The sequence below is a fragment of the Lampetra fluviatilis genome, chromosome 1 (assembly GCF_964198595.1).
Source record: "Lampetra fluviatilis chromosome 1, kcLamFluv1.1, whole genome shotgun sequence".
Lineage (NCBI taxonomy): Eukaryota > Metazoa > Chordata > Hyperoartia > Petromyzontiformes > Petromyzontidae > Lampetra > Lampetra fluviatilis.
The window spans coordinates 6,864,115-6,884,201 of record NC_136275.1 but is presented as its reverse complement, the minus strand read 5'-3'; the positions used below and the strand labels follow the sequence as shown (position 1 = coordinate 6,884,201).

Below are 20,087 nucleotides of genomic sequence, written 5' to 3'. Positions count from 1 at the left end.
GTAGGGGGCTGTTCGATGTGGAGTGACGTCATCTGCGCATGATTATTAATTATTAATGAGGGGGGGGGGGAGTGCTACATGTGGAGTGAGATTCACCCGCTCATGATTATTAATGAGGGGGGGGGTCCATGTGGAAGACATTACCTGTTCATGAGTATTAATGAGGGGGGCTGGCCGACGTGGAGTGATGTCACGCGCGGGACACACAAACATTCTTGGCTCATTATAGTAGTAAATCCTGCCTGAAAATAATTCGAACTTTTGTTGTAAATGCCACGCATGCATATTGAGTGGATGGATTAGGAAAAAAAGTTACTTGATAGGTAATCAGCTTTGCTTCAGACATGTCATGATTGAGGGGGCTATTTAGAATGAATAACAGCCTAAGTTATCGGTATCTGTAATCACGTACATTTTAATCCTAAATTAATACCTTTTCAGCTGATGTTATAATAAATATGGTAATATTCAGTGATTTGCATAATACAATATAAAGTTTGGAGAGGCTTCATTATACATTTATTTTTAAGGAGGATCTGTGCTGATATTGTGGGACTTGTGCAGTGCAGTACCTGGAATGTAAATACTAAAATTAGAATGTTCTAATTGCTTTTGGGATTTAATGTACACTGACTCACCGTGAAAAAAATTGTTAATTTTCCGCAATGTAATTTGTCAACGAAGTACGGTGCAATTAATTCAACTTCATTCCTGCCCACAATATCTAATTGTTTTGATACTCAAAGTACATAGCAAACAATGCGTTTCCTTCACATATCCGTCTCTCGATGTAAACAATAAAAGTACCTTCACACAACCTATCAACCCCATGGCCTTTTGGGAGTGTATCAATCCAGAAACATTATTGATTCAATAAAAGCAAACCCTGGACCGATTTCAACACATGATGTCCCATCAGCTGTGAGGCCCCGCTTAGCTCAGTTCTGGCAAACCATCAGGGGATGATGGGTCTTCCCTCGCTTGACTAAAACCGTATGGTACATAACACAACATAAATCGTATGCTCATATCACTTTGCTATCATTAGAAAACCGCTGTCCTCAAAAGGGAAACATGTGAAAGGCACTGGGAGCCAAGTCTGATGAATGTGGATGACTCAATATTTATTGTCAATGTATCACAGCCAAATACTCTTAAAAGCATGTTTCTAAATGTGGAAGGAAAACCCGGAGGACTTGGAGAAAAATCCAACACAACCACGGGGAGAGAGACATGTAAAACTCCAAATATACAGGCATCAGGGTTGGGATCGAACCTATGACCTCCTGTATACCAAGTGAGGTAGTTACCATCTCACCACCGCGGCGCCCATTAGCAGGCCTACAGCACAATGCCATAAACAACCCAATCAATTTCTAGATTTGAAGCTTTCGTGACTGCAAGGATTCATATTCGTACGTGACTTTACCGAAAAACCTCTGCCACTGGTTGAATAATCGAATCATCCATTGGTACTGGTCAAATAATCAAGGAGTCAATTTGATCGATTTGAACTCATGACCAAATGATCCCACTTGTTTTCCACCGTTAATTCGACAATAGATCCATCACCTCAACATGTTGCGATGTGCTCGCTCATAATATAATCACCGTGGTGCTTTCAGTTAAAAGGTCGAATCTAATGTGGACTAACTATTGCAATAGAACAACCAGAATGCAGCTAAATTTCGATTTAAAGCTTTCGTGACTGCAGAGATTCATCTTCTTGGTTTTTTCGGTAAAGTCACGTAGAAGGGAAATAATAAAATAATACAAATAAAACATAATAAAATCATTCTCACGACGTTTCGGCCACAACGCAAGCAGCCGTCCTCAGGTGAAGAACAGGTCTGTCGGAAAGCCATTCAGAAGCTGTCTTTCCGACAGACCTGTTCTTCACCTGAGGACGGCTGCTTGCGTTGTGGCCGAAACGTCGTGAGAATTATTTTCTTACGTTCTATTTTTATTATTTTATTATTTCCCTTATACGTGACAGACCAACAGAATGCAGCTGTTTAACCAATCCACAAGGAATGTAAGAGCAAGAGGTCAATACTGAGTGGAGGGAGATGAGATGGAGGCCACCTGGGAGTGAAAACACCAACTGGAATAATGGAATGAAGTGTGCAGCCTCTGTACAGATGATGCACAATATTAACTGTTTTGCTCTGTAGGCAGTTTACAAATCCAAGCTATATTGATTTATTTTTCCACAACTGAAGTACTCTGTGTTTATGGGTACAACAGAATACATTGAGAAAAGGCCAAAGACAACCCCACCACTCATTGCAACATCCACTCAATAGTATACAGCAGCGGTCCCCAACCTTTTTGGTACCAGGGACCGGCTTTGTGGAAGACAATTTTTTCACGGACCGGGGGGGGGGTCATCATTGGGTCTTTCCCCCTTTTCAAAGAAGCTCTCCAGCGACGTTTGTTTTTTACTCATTTTGGCTAGGGGTTAGGGCTTGTGTGCTTACCAATACTGTGACTGAGACAAATGCGCAGTGCGAGAAAGAGGCGCAGAAAGAAGTGGTAAATAAAATAACGGGTGGCCATGCGCGGACTAAAATAAGTGTCGGATTCTGACTTCTCATAAGGAGCGCGCAACCGAGATCCCCTCGCATGCGCAGTTTACACAGTAGGGTTCGCGCTCCGATGAGAATCTAATGCCGCCGCTGATCTGACAGGAGGCGGAGCTCAGACTGTAATGCGAGCGATGGGGAGCGGCTGTAAATACAGATGATGAAGCTTCACTCGCTCGCCCACCGCTCACCTCCTGCTGTGCGGCCCGGTTCCTAACAGGCCACGGACCGGTACCGGTACAGAGAATCTTTGGCCAAATGCATTTCGTGAACGTTTTGAGGAAAAGAAAGCAATACGTAAAACATGCGTATTAAGCATGCATATTAATGATTAATGTAGGAAATGTTGAAACCCAGTATAATATTAAACAATTTCATAGGATGAGCAGCAATTGATTGGATATATTTATTACAGTCTTGTCCATAAAACATCTGTGTTGTAAAATGATTTCCAATACATTGCTGACCAGTTTGTGTGCCAACAAATATTTTCTATCTTCGAGACTAATACAACCTACCTTAACTTTGGTACATTTGATTTGGCTCCAATCCCGCCATGTTCACGTTAATTAGTAATGATGGATCATAGTGTGCATGCGCCACTGCAAGCGTTGTATATGTTTAAGCCACTTTCTGTGTCAGTGACTGTGCTTCTAATCCAACGTCGTCGTGTCTGACAGCATTCATTCATTGATTGAATTATTCATGTTTCATTCAATGAGGCATTTTCCCGAGTTCTGCCTGTCTTGATTGTATTCGTGTAGCTCTGGATGGTTACTGCTGACCCGCCCATACTGGACATCTGCAAAAAAAGAGCTTCATAGCTCATCGGATTCCTCCTGCCTAAATATTATTATTCTGATACTTCCTCACTTTTTTATTGACTTCTTTCCAAGTTGTATCAGTGACTTTTTTTGGAAACACTTTAAATGTGCAAGAGTACAGAACATTGTAATTTAGATTTATAACTTGTGTAATGTGTAAATTGCATAATCTGTGTTTACTTTTCACATATCTATATTTCCTATTGCTAATGCTGTTCCTATATATTTCTCGTGGTTTGTGCATGATGTCATGCAGTATGCGTGAAGAAGATTTTATCGATCTCTTGATAATCAGCATTTAACACACTATTTCATACCGATGATATTTAGCCCTATGTTTAAAGAAGTATCTCAACAGATGTTAAATACTGTATATCAGGAGATAATGCTCTAATATATGCATGTTGTCGTGGAGTATCGCTGAAATGTGTATTGGTCTCTTAAGATATAGTATTTAATACTGTTGCCATTTTTATATATATCACAGTTCATAAATTGTTGTTGGAGACTTCCTCTATGCCAACATCCAAAGTGAACTGGCTCAACATCCCAAGCAGGACCACGCATAGGAAAAGTTTCATAAATTTGTGTTGTTAGGTGCATAAATCTTTTTCTTTCGGGCAGAAATTCACATTTCATTTGGAGAGCATACTTCTTTTTTGGTTGGTAACCAAATGTGTGTTGTTTTAACAACTTTTTATACATTCCACATTTTCATATGATGAGTATGCAGTGGATGCTACGCGAACTTTCACAGGCACGTCAGTCATTCTTATCGCTTGGTATGTAGCTCAACCTTCGCAAAAGCAAGATCTGCGCATTACGGAACAACGTGCGATGCAACACTGCTCAGCTCATGCCTCTTTCTAAATTCACAAAAGTTTACCTCCTCTGCTACACTCAAGCAAAATGCTAGAGCACCTTTGCAACGTTAAACACTTTGTACCTCTGTGCTACACCTAACGATCTACGCAGGAATTGTTGCTGTGCCTTAACTAAGTTCTTCCGAGCTGCTTAAAGAGCAGCTGTGCGCATTGATCGTGTCCTAAACAAAATCTGAATATTTATTTATACGGGCACAATCCAACGAGCTTTTAAGCTCTGTTTCACAGATGTCCAGTAGGGGCGGCTAAGAAGGTTTCAACAACGAACAATACAAAAACATGACAGCGCTGATTCCTAGAAAATGCCTTACTCTTTAATGAGCCGTAGCAACCAGTGCTTAGATAAAGGAGCTGAGATAGTATCAGTGAAGCAGGTTTTGTAAAAAGTGAAAAGAGTTAATGAACAGATAATGTTTAAAAATGCAAGTACAGATTAAAAAAAAAAATCCATAATAGAGTTTTTTTGGGTTAGATCGCGTAAATATAAAAATGTGTGGTTAAAACCCGACACAGGCAATTAGTAGGGGTTGTCACGTAAACAGAACGTGCCAATTCGTCACTAGTACAGCACACTGGTGTGTTGGAGAGCCAAGCCACAACATTGACAATCTAAGTACAACGTTTCACCAGTAATTGCAACTAGCTTCATCAGGCGACAGACAGATTTGTGGAGAAATCTAACTGTTTCAATAGGGATTACCGTTGTTACGGCTATTTTAATACGCACAATAGACAGGAAGGACAATTATGTTTGGCTCTTTCGGTAAAGTCACGTAGAAGGGAAAATATATATAAAACAATAAAATTCTCACGACGTTTCGACTGCAACGCAAGCAATCATCATCAGGTGTGAAATCCACAGCAAGAAAATTTGAAAAAAGTGGCGTTTTTTTTATGTATTTCCCTTCTACGTGACTTTACCGAAAGAACCAAGAATATGAATCCCTGCAGTCACGAAAGCTTTAAATCAAAAGCAAGGACAAGATCAAAGGGCTTGCATAATGTACATGCATAATGTACGTTGGCTCAGTAATACCCCCCCCCCCCCACTTTGCACAAGAGCGCAGAAGCGTGATCACCACATCTACGCCTCTATATAATGGACGTAACAGTTAGTTGTAATTACTGGCGTAACGTCGTACTCAGATTGTAAATGTTGTGGCTTGGCTCTCCAACACACCAGTGTGCTGTACTAGTGACGAATTGGCATGTTCTGTTTAAGTGACAACCCTTACTAGTTGGCTGTGTCGGGTGGTGGCAGGTTTTAACGACACATTTATATATTTACGCCATCTAACCCAAAAAATATCTTATGGATGATATTGGTCGCGAAAGCCTACGTGTTGAACTAAACAAAACAAAATTGTTTTCATTTGGTTTTATAAAATGTATTCGTAATTTTCCATTTAAATTATTTACATATATGTTTGCTACCTAGTATCTGTGAATAAAATATTGTTATTATATGGTTTCCAAAGATGCCGATCATTCGATGCACCGACACGTTGCCCATTATATATAAAAATTATAATGAAAACACATTTTAGCATGTGTAAAATGTTATATTTAGCATTTTTTGCTGATAATTAATTGCACCTATTAAAACCGGGCAGTGGTGGTTTCGCATGTTGCCTGTAATGGAGCACTGTGGAGGCAAGGGTTGGTGGATCGCATAAATGTTGTGAATTTCCCTTCCCATGGGTGTCGAGGTTCCATACCCTGGCTTGCCAGGAGAAAGCGATACAGGAAAGTGCAGAAGAATAGCATCTGTCCCTTCCGTATGGGATAAAGTGCGCCCCCCTTGCACGTGTGGGTTTTTTTCTGGGTGCTCCGGTTTGCTCAATCATCTATCAACTCTTATTCATAGGCTGGAAACACATTTAATCCATAGAAGACTTGCATAGTTTGGGAAAGTGTTGGCGTCAGCTCAATGCCTGGCTGCCTGTCAGCTTGTCCTTGGTTCCTCAGCAATTCTGAGATGCAATTTGCATGAAAGATGATATAAAAAAAACATTTTAATATTTATAACTATGCGCAAGCTCTAAAATTATAATGAGCATCCAGCAAGGGCAAAACCAGGAGAGCTCCTATACTTTGTGTGCTGGAGACATAAGCAGAACTGAAGCCTACTGTTTCATCATGTTAGAAAACAGAACATTCAAGAAACACTGAAGGTGTGGATATATGCTGCAAACACAAGTAATATACAGGTATAAGAGAGGCATTGTAGTATTCCTAATTCATATATGAAGTAATCCTTTGCTTAATATCTATTTGTGCTTGCTGCATACCCCATTACTTCACTACAAACACCCACAGGAACTGAGTGCTTGAAAAAGTAAAAAAGCAGATCCATTCATGGTAATGGCCTTCAGCATGTCGAGATTGTATTTTTAAAAATTTCAACAGTTCAGCCCTTCCTGAGTGTCACGGTTAACTTGCTTTGCATACATCTCTTTCAGCGCCTCTATATTTATCTCGTGCATATTGTATGCTTGTGCTGTCTTGCTCCTTTGCTTGCTTAAAGACAACTTTTATTCCTGCATTATGTTTTTTTTGCTGTCAAACAATAATAAATGACAAAGTATTACAAGAATGTATAGAACTCAGGGCATCCTGAGTCTAAAGACTACATTTAAGTCGGGTCTCTGCTGAGATATTTAGCGAATTAATATTTTTTTACATGGGACATCAAATTCTCTGGATAAAGAAATACCCATTACACAAAATAAATACATCGATGTGAGCTTCCGTTACATATTTATTTTAACCATCTGACATTTGAACGTGAACTCGCACTCGTGAACTTAACGGCGGAACTATTAGGTTCAGCATATGTACAATATTCCTTATTTATGAGCTTAACAATGCTTCCTTTTTTTTTATCCGTAAGACATTTCATAACACTGACCTATGGGAATTTTAACACGGTACATTATCGTGTTCCGACTTACGATACATTCGACTTACGAATGTCGGGGACTGCCCTATCTGACTTTGCTAATATACTATAGGTTAGACACCTCCTTATTGTACTACGTCAGTTGTCATGTAGATGGGTGTCATTTGCCCTTCATTTACTCATCTCCACTTAATCCACCAACTCGATTAAAGGTATTCACCAGTTCACCGAAAAGCTTTCTTCACAATCCCATCTCCAGCTTGTTTCCTGTAATGTTGGAAGAAGGGTGAGATGTGTTATTGTCGATTGCGTGCATCTCCACACAACGAGCAGCTTCGTCTTCTTAAGCAACCACCATCCTCATTCCAAGGCCACTCGTGACATTTTTTAATCCAGGGTAAATCCAACGTGTGCAGAAAACGAATGAAGCGTTATGTTTATGACACACAGCGATTTCACCGAAAATGACATGTTAGCTTAGCATTCACGTGTAGCATCAAGCCATCACGTGAGCATTGGTTATCACAAGATGATGCCGTACATCCATCATCATCCTTTGCTGTCGAATATTGCACGCATTGACCTTTCCCGTGCTGTGCTGCGCTCAGTAGGCACGTAACACTTGAGTTGTCAATTTAAAGTGATTCTCACCCTGAATGATACACAGATTAAAACATGCATTGCAAGGATGAATTCCTTAAATTGAATGCTAGAGTTACATTGATGGGAATGGAGCAAATTATGTCAAGTGGGACAGGACTTAAAAGGAACTATAGAAGGGTCAGAAAAACCCTCCACAATTCCAGTATCGTATCGCAATTCCGAATCTTGACATTTAGTAAAGTCGCTCTTAGGAGCCACCGCTGTTGTGTGCTCTAATGATGCCGCTCACGCCACTCTAAAACTCTTGGACAATGGCACTGTAATGTGGGCCCTAATGGCGGCGATCTTAAAAATGTCTTTGAAGTCTTGTTTCTCACAAATAATGAAGCCTCAAACTCATCATCGACAGCTCAGAATAGAACGCGTAGCTCCGTCTGCAAAACGAGAGAGAGGGGGGTGTTGTTGTCGGGTCACCTGTTTAAATTTACAGAGCTCTGGGGCAAGTGCTGTTGGTGAGCAACTATAAAGGCCAGTTCATCACAGAACAGCGTGATAGGGCAAGCACCACCCATACTCGGCCACCTATGTCCCTTTAGTTTTCATGTTGATATACCTTACAAGTGTGCACTGGTTAACAACTATCTTCTTTAGGCACATTGTTATGTTACTTTCATCATCAAATTCAACTTAATAACTTAATAATTAAAATTTATAAAGCGCCCTTAAACAATCGTTCTCAGGGCACTATGCATGGAAAGGTTGAAATAGTGAGAAAGACGTTTGAAAATAACGAAAGTGAGAAATCCATATTAAACAGTCGAGATTTGAAGATCTGTCATGTCCCGGACGTCCTGACCATGAAGGGCAAGAAATTCTAGAGTTGTTTTTGTGCTGCAATTGCAAAGGCACCGTCACCCCAAATGTGAAGCATAGAGCGTGGGACAGTGAGCAATGCACAATCGAAGGATCTTAATGATATGATTTGATTATTCTTAATTCATAAATTAGAATGCTTCCTCAGACATGACAATTGCCTCCCGTGTATGTGTGACATTTATATAATCCTTCGTGGAATGTTCACAAGAGTACCTCTGCTTTTTAACGCAAGCAGAAAAAAAGTTCTCTCGTGTTTATCGAGGATCACTTTTTATTTATTCGAAATGACAGGCGTATTTATTGATAAAAAAAATTACGTACAGAAGCTGTCTGAAGGAAATTTAAATCTGCAAATGTGGTATGCATCAGTTTATAGTACAATATTAAAACTATTAAATATATTTTTCATTTAAAGAGCATCAAAATCATGATTTAGTGAATATTGTATTTAATTAATATTAATAATTTAATTTGTCAAATACAATGTTAGTAAAAGTTAAGTTTCTTCCAAAATTTGGTCAAAATGTGGCAAAATATCATCCATTCTAGATTTGAAGCTTGATGCAGCTAATTCGGCTGTGACGGTCCCACCTGATGACGGAGACTTGTGTTGCCTCCGAAACGTCGTGAATTTTATTTTTGTTTTGTTTTATTTTACTTTCATTAATTTTAATGTTTTTACCTACGTGACTTTACCGAAAAAAACCTGAGAATATAAATATCATCCATGTTATACCAATTGATCTGTTTTTTGTAGTTTTCCATTTGCTTATGATTCAGGCCATTGAGTAGTATTAATTTTTATATTGTAATTTATTATCAAAGTAATCGAATTAGTGCACACGTTTTCAGAGGGAAAAACACCTTTTTGAGTACATTTTGTTGATAAACTTTAAATCTCCATGTTCACGCAATAATATATTAGTACAGTATATGCAATTGGACAAGATTAAACTCAAAGCAGTATAACACAACATAATACATCATCTCGTGATACTATATGATATCAAATGTGATGCGAGTAGGTTGCATGTTGGGTAAGCATGCAGGGGAAATATTCTGAGTTTGCCAATGGAGGGGTTTTACTAGGTTTATGCGTAATACTTACGGGATGTAGTTAAGATTGATTTCCACTCAAGTGGTAGAAATTCATTCTTCTTTAGGGAATGCTGTTTTGCAACAGTTGTAATTTTGGCGACAAAATGTTTTTAGTTTTTTGTCCCCAGGCAAGCCTGAAATGAGAAGTTTTAGTTGGCAAATGTTATGCAAACTTTGAACATGCCCAGCAATTACAATCAAGACCGAATCGAGTAATGTTGTTCTTATAAATCAGTGGTTTGTCCTCTTAGATTTTGAGTTAGCGCAAATCGAGGCTACCTTGTGTTCATGTATTTGCTGAATTCTGTACGTATCTGGTTATACAACTCCACACATTTCTCAATAACTCAAAAAACACTCAGGTGACAGCAATAAAAAAAAATAGAATTGTTGACATACATTCCACAAATTGTAGCATTTATAGTGTTGTTGGAATGTATTTAACTTTCATCAACATAATAGGTTCTAAATTAAAAATACATAAAATATCCCCAATGTATATACAACATGCATTGACATTTCTATCAAGTTTTTCTGATTGTCAGTGCCAGATATATTGATTATTTGTGGGAGAAATCGTATTAGAGTACTGCCATTTATTCAAAGTGTGTGTCTTAATGGACATGCCGCATGTCTGCCACAAAGGCTTAAGCACGTATGTCCCTCTGAGTGCTGTGGGCTGTCATGCCCACCATTAAAAAGATGGAGCATCGTAGGTTAGAATTACATTGCACGAAAACAGAGTGCAGCCTCACTTATAAGATTTGGCCTGCCAGCTTGTTAATTGGCCACAACAATAGTTCACCCCTTTCCCACATTTTCTCTTGACACCATAAAGGTCGGGGAGTAGAAAGTGGCATCACTCAATCAATACGCTTGCATTGTCGATACGTTTTCTGTCTAAAGCACAAGCCGTCAATAACGCCATGTTATTGAATCTATCACGTTTTTTGTGTTTTAGGGTAGAGTTTGGTTAGCATTTAGTTGACCAATTTTTGATTAAGTAATAAATACTTTTCTACCCCCAAGAATCTCAATGTTTAGTCAAATTTGTATATTAGCGTTTATTTTTTATTGTATATATATGTATGTTGAATGTCTTTCGCACCGTACGTAGCCAACGGTACTAATCGGAGCTGCGGGGGAAGGACAACAATCTAAACACAACAAGCAGTTCTAAAGGAATTAGTTTTTAATTTAGATGTAAAGGTGGCTTCCTCATAAAAATGAATGGCAACACATGGCTTATTTATGGAAGATCCCATATTGTACACAATAGGTTGTCACAGTGAATGGCAATTGTTCCCTTATGATGATTCACGAGTGCAGAATGTGTACTTGCTTTCCCCTAACATTGTTGAGAAGGGCTGCCATGACAATACAATCTATTTGAGCGTTTATCACACAAAACGTACAATGGGGCCAGCAGAAGTGAAAAAAACATAAAGGAGAACAATTGTGTTGTTCACAATGTGGGGGATGGGAAAAAAGGCACACACACACATCGCCTTCGGACTTTTAAATTGTTTTAAAGACAAACAAACAGCATCTCCACCAGACAGTGGGGATCAACTCATCGGCTGCAGAGATGGGCAGCCAATAACGGGTGTGCTGATATTGCCCATGACATTAAAGTCAGCAAACACTGTGATTGTTTTTTTGTTCGCAAACGAGAAAAGTGTGATGAATAGCCCATGACCGTACAATTCATGACCATGTATATCTGGTGTATTTATGTTTCATATTTGAGCGTTTTATGTATGGAATGCTGTTTATGGGCCCATGGCTGAACCCATAAAAGGCACCACAATACACTGACCCGCAGGTGCCTTCACTGTATTCCCATTTACCAGTGCACAGACCAGGAAATCTCAGAGTCTTGAATATTATGCATGGCCTTATTGTTACTCACTTTTGTAATTCAATTCATTTCAACAATTTGATTGCTTCCGTCATAATATTTATTTTTGACAGATAAATTAATTAATAGGCGATTATGTTTTTCAATTAAAGACAAATATCAATCGGCATTAAGACATGTATTCATACCCCTTCCCCATCCACCCCCCCCTTCAAATATGCTACTACCGATCATCACCCCTACGGTGGCTGCGAGCCAAAATTCTTCCAACAGATCCCCTTTCTGAGGGGGTTTCGCTCGAAATGTTACGTGTTCATGACCTGAGTTTCTCTCGCGGATATTTGTATGTTGGGATCTTGAACAATAAAAAATATAAATATACAGTATATATATGTAATAAATAATTCATACACAAGAATCACATCTCCACTATTCAAACGTATATTTTTTATGAGCACAATTTAAATATGTTCTATATCAGACGTGGATTTTGCAAACAATATTGATGCGTTAGTTACGAAAATAATGCTTTGCATTGATTTGTTAAAGTACTGCAATGCAATAAAACTACAGGAAAGGTTTTCTAACGTTATTTATTTAATATATTAGAATGCTTTGTCGGAAGGCATTCTCAGGATGGCTGCCATGGTGAGAGTCGAGCAGGTCTTTGATGATTGTCATTGCCTTTAAGCTTTTCTAAAACAACTGTGCATTTCACACTGATTGGTAATCATAGTGTTATGCTCTACGAAGCAGAGCATAACACTTTATGTGATGCTATATAAGACAATAATCTGTAATCAGCATTTGAAATGCAACATTAAGTATGATGGAAATCAGCCAAATTTCAAGTTATCATGGGATGTTGAATAATACTGTTCCAAATACTGGTGTAGTGTAGTCAGTGAGCTATGTTTTCCCAGAGCCAAAAGCAACATGAAAAACACTAACTCTAAAGCATTCCTGCTTATATAGCAATTTTATAAGAATATAATAAAATTACACGGAAAAGACGGTGTCCGAAAAATATGAAATTCCATAAGCTTGAATTTTAAACACAGATGACAAAATGACTGATTGAGGAGATACATTTAATTTACAAACCAGTCAGCCCATAAAACATTTCAGTCGTTACACGGCACCGTCGCTATTTCAAGCATATAGACGTTTAGGTTTTGACAATTAACAATTCATAGACCTGAGGTGGCTGGGTAGCTTAAAGGTCAAAGTGTGGAGCTTGCAACTTCTAATATTTTGGGTTCGAATACAGACAGTTGCCTGTGATTAAAATGAGTTCTCAAGTTAGTTGTTTGTCTCAACATGGCTGCCAATGACTGCATGAAAAAATAAAACCTCACATTACTCTTGTATCTACACTTCATTTTATAAAATTCCAGCTCTGATAATTATTAAAATATTAGTTTGAATCTAGATTTGAAGTTTTCGTGACTGCAGGGATCCATACTCTTTGGCTCTTTCGGTAAATCCCTCTAGCAGTGCTCCACTTCCCCTAACCCCCTCCCTCTCTATTTCTCCTCCCTGGCTCCTCCCCCCTATCTTACCTGTATAGCCTCTTGTCACGGCAGCCATTTTGCCCACTTCAGAAATTGTTTCTTGCTGTGGTTGTCCAACCTGATGACCGAGGCTTGTGTTGCGCCCGAAACATCGTGATTTAATTTATTTTATTTTATATTAGTTTGAATGTCATGCGATGAACATAGCTCTCATATGCAGAGTGGTTTGAAAAGTCTTGTGAAACAGTGGTGATGTGAATGGATGTCAGAAGTAACTTTTATATATATTTCCATGAACAATTTCTCTGTCATCAAGGGTTGCACTGCCCTGAGAGATCCGGATGAATTATTCATTTCATGAAATGATGCCATAAGCACAATTGGGTTAAAATTGAGGGAGAAATATACAAAATATATACATAAATGTAGTTTCTAACTGATAATATATATCTTCTTGGTCTTTCGGTAAAGTCACGTAGAAGGGAAGTAATAAAATAATAAAAATAAAACATAATAAAATAAAATAATATAGTAATAATATAATAAATTTATTTTATTTTATTATGTTTTCTTTTTATTATTTTATTACTTCCCTTCTACGTGACTTTACCGAAAGAACCAAGAAGATGAATCCCTGCAGTCACGAAAGCTTTAAATTGATAATATATAAATGTAAGCATAATATAATACGTACTTTTATTTGTAAAACAGAAAAATAAAACATACAACAGCATTATTATAACATCTCATGACCAATGACTGTATTTATAACTTGGTTCAATGGCAAAAATGTATCCAAATAGGGTTGACATCACAGAAATATTCAATTTTTTGTTAGAAATGGCACATTTGTGAATTGAGTCCAAAATGTTATGGTAAACCACAGTCTTTCTTACAAGTGTCAGAGAGATTTCTTATTGATTAACTCAACTTACTTGCTCATGTAGCTAGTGAGAGCCTTTTTGACAGTCTTCCACAAATTTAAATGAAGAAAGGTCATGAGTATCTCTCATTGAAAACATGTGTTCCACTGGCGTAATCCTAAATAATAATGATAATAATAATAAAAAAGACAGATAGTGTTCTGTATCCCTTGGCAGGTGTCCCTGGGTGAAATGTCAGATTTAATAATTGGTTGGCTGAACACATATTCCAATTTCTTTAAAGGCATTTCAATCGAACGTGTCAAAATCCCCTCCACATTTCAGTAATCCAGCCATCACACATGGCATGCTGACATTTCCCTTGTTTACCATCTTAAAGTCACATTCTTGAAGCATCAATTGCATCAAATGATTTGTTGACATATGAAAGTTAAATGTTGGGTTATTTTGTTTGTCTCCAGGTTTACATCTTTGAGAATAACCTTTACTACCAGTCGGAGGTCAGAAGCAGTGCCTTGCGGCTGACCTCTTCCGGAAAGGAAGGCGTCATCTTTAATGGCATTGCTGACTGGTTGTACGAAGGTGAGTGCTCTTCTCTGCGTGCTCCTCTTGTTACAATGTGCTTTGCTCTTGCTGTGTCGGCAATCCTAAATTGAATTTTGCCATTCCCCCTTGGCAGTCTGTATCAGCAACTTTATTGGGGGTCTCGGTTGTATCACACAATGCTAAATCGCACACATACTCGTGTAATTTAGAGACACTGTCTTGTCTTCCATATATTTGTTATGAATAAAGTCCACTGACAACTCAACGAGTAACCGGGAGTGACTATATACACTTGGATAGTTAGACAACTCTATTCAGAGACAACATAGCTTCTAGCCTCAAGACAACTCGCAGACGATGGAGATGACCCGTTCCAAGGCGACGACGACGACGGCGATTCCCCACACCAACAGCCACCAACTCGAGCTCGCGCCAGCTCTGAAGCCTCACCCGGTCAGGCCACGCCCCTATCATCGAATTCTCCTCGACGCACCTGTTCCATCACTCCCCGCCCTAATTACACTTCCCCCGCCATTGGATCCCGTGCTCCCTTTTACGTAACCCTGTCAACGTTTGTCTCATCAATCATCATTAGCACGACCATTAGTAACCATGGTCCCGGGAAACATACTGTCCCACTATCGCTCCGTACTGTCTTAACATCACCCCCCCCTCTCTAAAAAAAAATTGCCGTCCTTAGCTAACACAATTTCAACCAATTTCTTTTCAGGCCGAATCAACCATTTAACACAACGTACAAAAATTGTTTGAGGATTGAAGAACCAACTAACTCCTCAGAAGAACAATGCGGACAACTGCAACCAACTCATAACACAACAATAACAATGCCCAAATTTCGAATAGCGCACGCAACCCCTGCGATCGTCACAACAAGCAACGGACATTTCAAACATGCCCATCCACACACAATTCAAAACCACAACTTCACAGGCGATCCGTCACTGAAATGTCCAGTTCTTGACGTCGGTACTTCTCCCCGGGTGGATTTGTAGCCGAATCCCCGATGACCCTGATGCGTGAGGGGAATTTTAGCGGTCGGGTGTCTGGAGGATCACGACTCGCCTGGGCCGGGCCATAGCTGTCGACGAGGCGGTGGACTCAAGGGGCCCCATGATGTCCCCATTATCCTTGGCATCCCCGCACAAAGGGTCGAAGCTGGTCGCAGCAGAGCAGGCGAGCCAGGGCGCCCGCGGCGAAGGCGTCAAAACGGACCGGGATCACCACTCCCGGAGCCGTCCCGGTGTCCTCCGTCGCCGCCGGTACCCTCCGCGATCCGCCACCGTCACTCCCCCTGAAGACTCCGTTTCTTCTTGCGACGGCTTCACGACAATCTTGGATGGTCGGCCAGCCCATTCGTCTCCACACAGAGATTTTACGCTCCATGCAGCCCCCAAAGGCCGTCCTCATAAGGTCTTGCACGCTTGCAGACACCCCTCGGCCCCGACGGTGGGTCCTATACAGTAGACATCTCCTTGTAGGCATCCTGAAGCATAGCCCTCTTTTCACGGATGGCCAAGAACACCGCGAGGCCATCATCGTCAAGAGCCGTAGGCAAAGCAGTCAGCACCTCTTCCTCTGTCCAGCCGACAGACCGGTATGCTGCCCCAAATCGCCAGGTGAAGGCACTCCGGTCCACCCCCGCCGCCATAAATTCCTTGATCAATGGCACCATCCCCGCACAACTTTGCGGCTCGTCCCCGGCCGCGTCGGCTCCCGAAGTCGCCACTCTCCTCTTCGACGTCAAGTCAGCGACAGTCAACCGGAGCCGATCTGCCTCCGCCATCAGGGCTTGCCACTCCTCCGACGCAGGTGCCGCATCCTCTGCACCCTCGAGCTTTATCACCGGGCTCCCGGCTCCCGGGGCTGCTGGGGGAACTCCATGGCCGCCTCCCTCCTCCGTCTCTGAAGAAGCTACAAGTGGGTTCTTACTATTTCCTTTCTTCGGCATTTTAGAATAGCAACTTCTGACACCACTGTAATGTAGCTGTCAGAGACACTGTCTTGTCTTCCATATATTTATTATGAATAAAGTCCACTGACAACTCAACGAGTAACCGGGAGTGACTCTATACACTGGGGTACTTAGACAACTCTATTCAGAGACAACATAGCTTCTAGTCTTAAGACAACTCGCAGACGATGGAGACGACCCGTTCCAAGGCGACAATGACGACGGCGATTCCCCACACCAACAGCCACCAGCTCCGGCTCGCGCCGGCTCTTCAGCCCGGTCCAGCCACGCCCCTATTCTCGAATTCTCCTCGCCGCACCTGCTCTGTCACTCACCGCCCTAATTACACTTCCCCCGCCATTGTATCCCGTGCTCCCCCTCACTTGACCCTGTCAACGTTTGTCTCATCAATCATCATTAGCACGTACATTAGTAACCATGGTCCCGGGGAACCATATTGTCCCACTATCGCTCCGTACTGTCTTTACACTAACTTGAAGGCAGCACTTCAACAGAGGCGTCATGCAGTGTGATGTGACGCCAAACCGGTATTATTGTTCCTTACTGCCTCTTCTTATTCTTCGCGTAACACAACTCCTTCGACGTAGGTGGCAGCATAAAGGCTAAGTATGTACCTTTGCGTGTCACAATTCCCAGGCTGTAACGGTACAGTGAATACGCTGTATAAAGTCATGATATCCGTGTCGAGCACAAAAACGAGGTGAAGCTGTTGAAGCTGTAATGATACGAGCTTTAATGATAAAGTGAACATGCCGTCTTAAAGTCATTATCATTATATCTGTGTCAAGAGGTGATGCTGTAGAAAGCATATTTTTATGCTTATGATCGTGTCTGTTAAAACCAATTCTGCGTTTTTATAATAGGATCTGTCAATCTCAAAAACACACCATTAAAGAGACTACGTTGCTATTGCAGGTCAAACTGCCAATGTCATTGCCTGCTCCCCTTTTGGTAGCCAATTATTGGTAGCAAAGCTTCTCTTATCTGTGAAGATTTTCTCTAAGACAAAAGACGGCAAAGCTTAAATTGTGATTTAGAGGCTATTGAAGAAATAACCACTATTTGTGATAAGTCCCACAGCACCGGACTTGTCACTTGTCTTGACATTTCTAACAGTATATATGAAGACTGGTAAATATCTCATATGCGTTATTTAGTTATTGTAGTGTGCAGTACCAATAATAAAATATTGCCATGCTAGGGATTCAAGTCTCATCAAAGTTTAGTGTCTCAGTGATAAGGCATTGTGAGGAGCCATCATTCACCTCATTTGGTGTCTCTAAGCCAGATTGAAATTCTACGTTCTCATGGCAGAAATACGTTTCTCGATCAAACATTATTCGAGATTTGCGTCAATTAAAAACTTTGCAGGTTCGCATTGCATTTTAAATTAGTTGAACATTTTCAGAGCTTGTAGATTATGTTTGTATGATATTTGCAACATTTGTTACTTTATTAATAGCAATGCGGGATGAGAAAAAACAATGACAAGATATTTTAAGAAAATATATTGTGTAATGATTCAGTAATTTATTTCAGAAAGCCTAATTTAGTCTCAAGATCATTTTAAGGAAATACTTTCTTGGGAAAACCCTCATAAGACTTTAATATGCTTGATGCGTTGCAAAGTAAACATACATATCATTCTTATTATTTGAAGCTTTCGTGACTGCAGGTAAAGTCACGTAGATATTTTATTTTATACCTACGTGACTTTGCCGAAAGAACCAAAGAGTATGTTTTATTATTATCAGAATGAAAGTGAACTACTGGAGAAATTAATACCTCTCACCGATGCAAGAACAAATATGACTTAAAACTTGTTTTAATAATCATTCGTCAAGTGTGGTATGTCATGTTTGAGTCTGTTTGAATGTCCCATATTAATACAGTGCATGACCTTTTCAAATCTTACACTGACAGTTATGCAATAGTAACCCTTAGAAACCTTTCTGCACATCCTCAATAACATGCATTACTTTAAAATGCCTTTAGAGTTCACGCTGTTCTTCTCCTTGTGGCATTTTTTGCACATCGGCCATGCTAAAAATATTATTTCCTATTTTCACTTTGCACGGCATTTGGCTTCAGGAGTACCAGAGCACAGAGACACGTGCACGGGAGGCAACGTATTTCCACGGATGCACATGAAATGCATCCGTTGGTACTTGGCTGCACAAACCAATGCTGCCATCAGCTGATCAGATCGGCATGACTCACGTAAATCATTAATGTGTTAAAAGCATTCGAGGCAAGGGGGTCCGCACGGTCATTGCCGTTGATGCCACCAATGTCTCCATTGCTTCCTTCCCTCTGTTAGATTCTGTAGTTGTTTCTATGGTAGCCTTGTGTTAAATAGTCAGATTTGTGACTGTGAATTAATGGATTAAATTAGCGAAGAGCATTATAATTATATGCACGCATTCAACCATTGCCACGGGTGAGTGACACTGTAGCAGAATCAGTTGGTGGCTCTTATAATCTGACTGTGTTAAGTTCAGATTCCAGTTAGATGTTAGCGCAGCCAATCACCATTTAGTGGTCAATAGAATGAGCATCACTTTGTGGGAAATTAACGGTGGTTATTCTATGCACACAATAGAGCCGTCCTAAGCATCTTACATTTCAAGCAATGAATCAGAATCGGAATATGTATTTGTATATAATGAGTGTGACATTATAATGTATTCGTTTGGCAACCGAAAAAAATATGTAAGTATATATTTGAAAAAAATGTTACAGTCTATATATATCTGTAGGGATCAGATGTGGGGTGTAATCACTTGTTTTAGAAATACTGACCTATACATTTTTTCTTAATGCTGCCTGGCTGGCACTGTAGCAGAGCACTCATCTCACGATCAAATCCATCTCAATAGTCAGCTCAGCCTCTTGTCCTTCTGTGGTTGATAAAATTGGTACTATTCTGTGAGAAGTCAACAGCGGTTGTCTTATGTGCAAAAGATTCCTCATCAAAGCAACGTGCAATATCGACTTGTGGTTGAGGGCTGCTGATGAAAATAAACACTGCCCAATGCTCGTTTGAGCATAGCGACACCTTGGCTCTGATGTGGTGTTATAGACGTCTTCTGAAAACAACCAGTTTAGCAGATTTGGCCACAGGGCTGCCCAATTGGATATAAACTTTGTGATCAATCATAGGTCAAATTGAACGATTGTGCTGCATATCACTGCTGTACAATGCACTTTTAACTGTTAACACATTCAATTGTTGAGTATTTGTGGTGTTTGCTTGGGTGGGCACCTTATTTACATCCATTACAATGCTAATAAAACTGCATATGTGATAAACATTGATTATTGATTATAATTATTCCATTTATCTGTTCTCAGCACTCAATATTACAAAAATAAGTGTTATACGATGTTTTATAAAAATGCAATGGAATATTGTACTCAAATAAATGCCACTAACAAACGCAGGTAATATAACATTCCTAAATAATGTTAACCTACTGTGTAATCAATTAATACACTTAATCATCTTACCACACAT

At 40.0% G+C, this 20,087-nt stretch overlaps 1 protein-coding gene across 4 annotated transcripts in view; it reads left to right on the top strand.

Annotated features, from left to right (window-relative positions):
- The window catches only part of LOC144931170 (inactive dipeptidyl peptidase 10-like), a 675,556-nt gene that overhangs the window by 537,844 nt on the left and 117,625 nt on the right, over positions 1-20,087 (top strand). For all 4 annotated transcript variants that reach the window (XM_078855035.1, XM_078855037.1, XM_078855038.1 and 1 more), the window contains exon 8: positions 14,493-14,613. In XM_078855035.1, the coding sequence (XP_078711161.1) occupies positions 14,493-14,613 (121 nt within the window). The remainder of the gene's footprint in view (positions 1-14,492; positions 14,614-20,087) is intronic.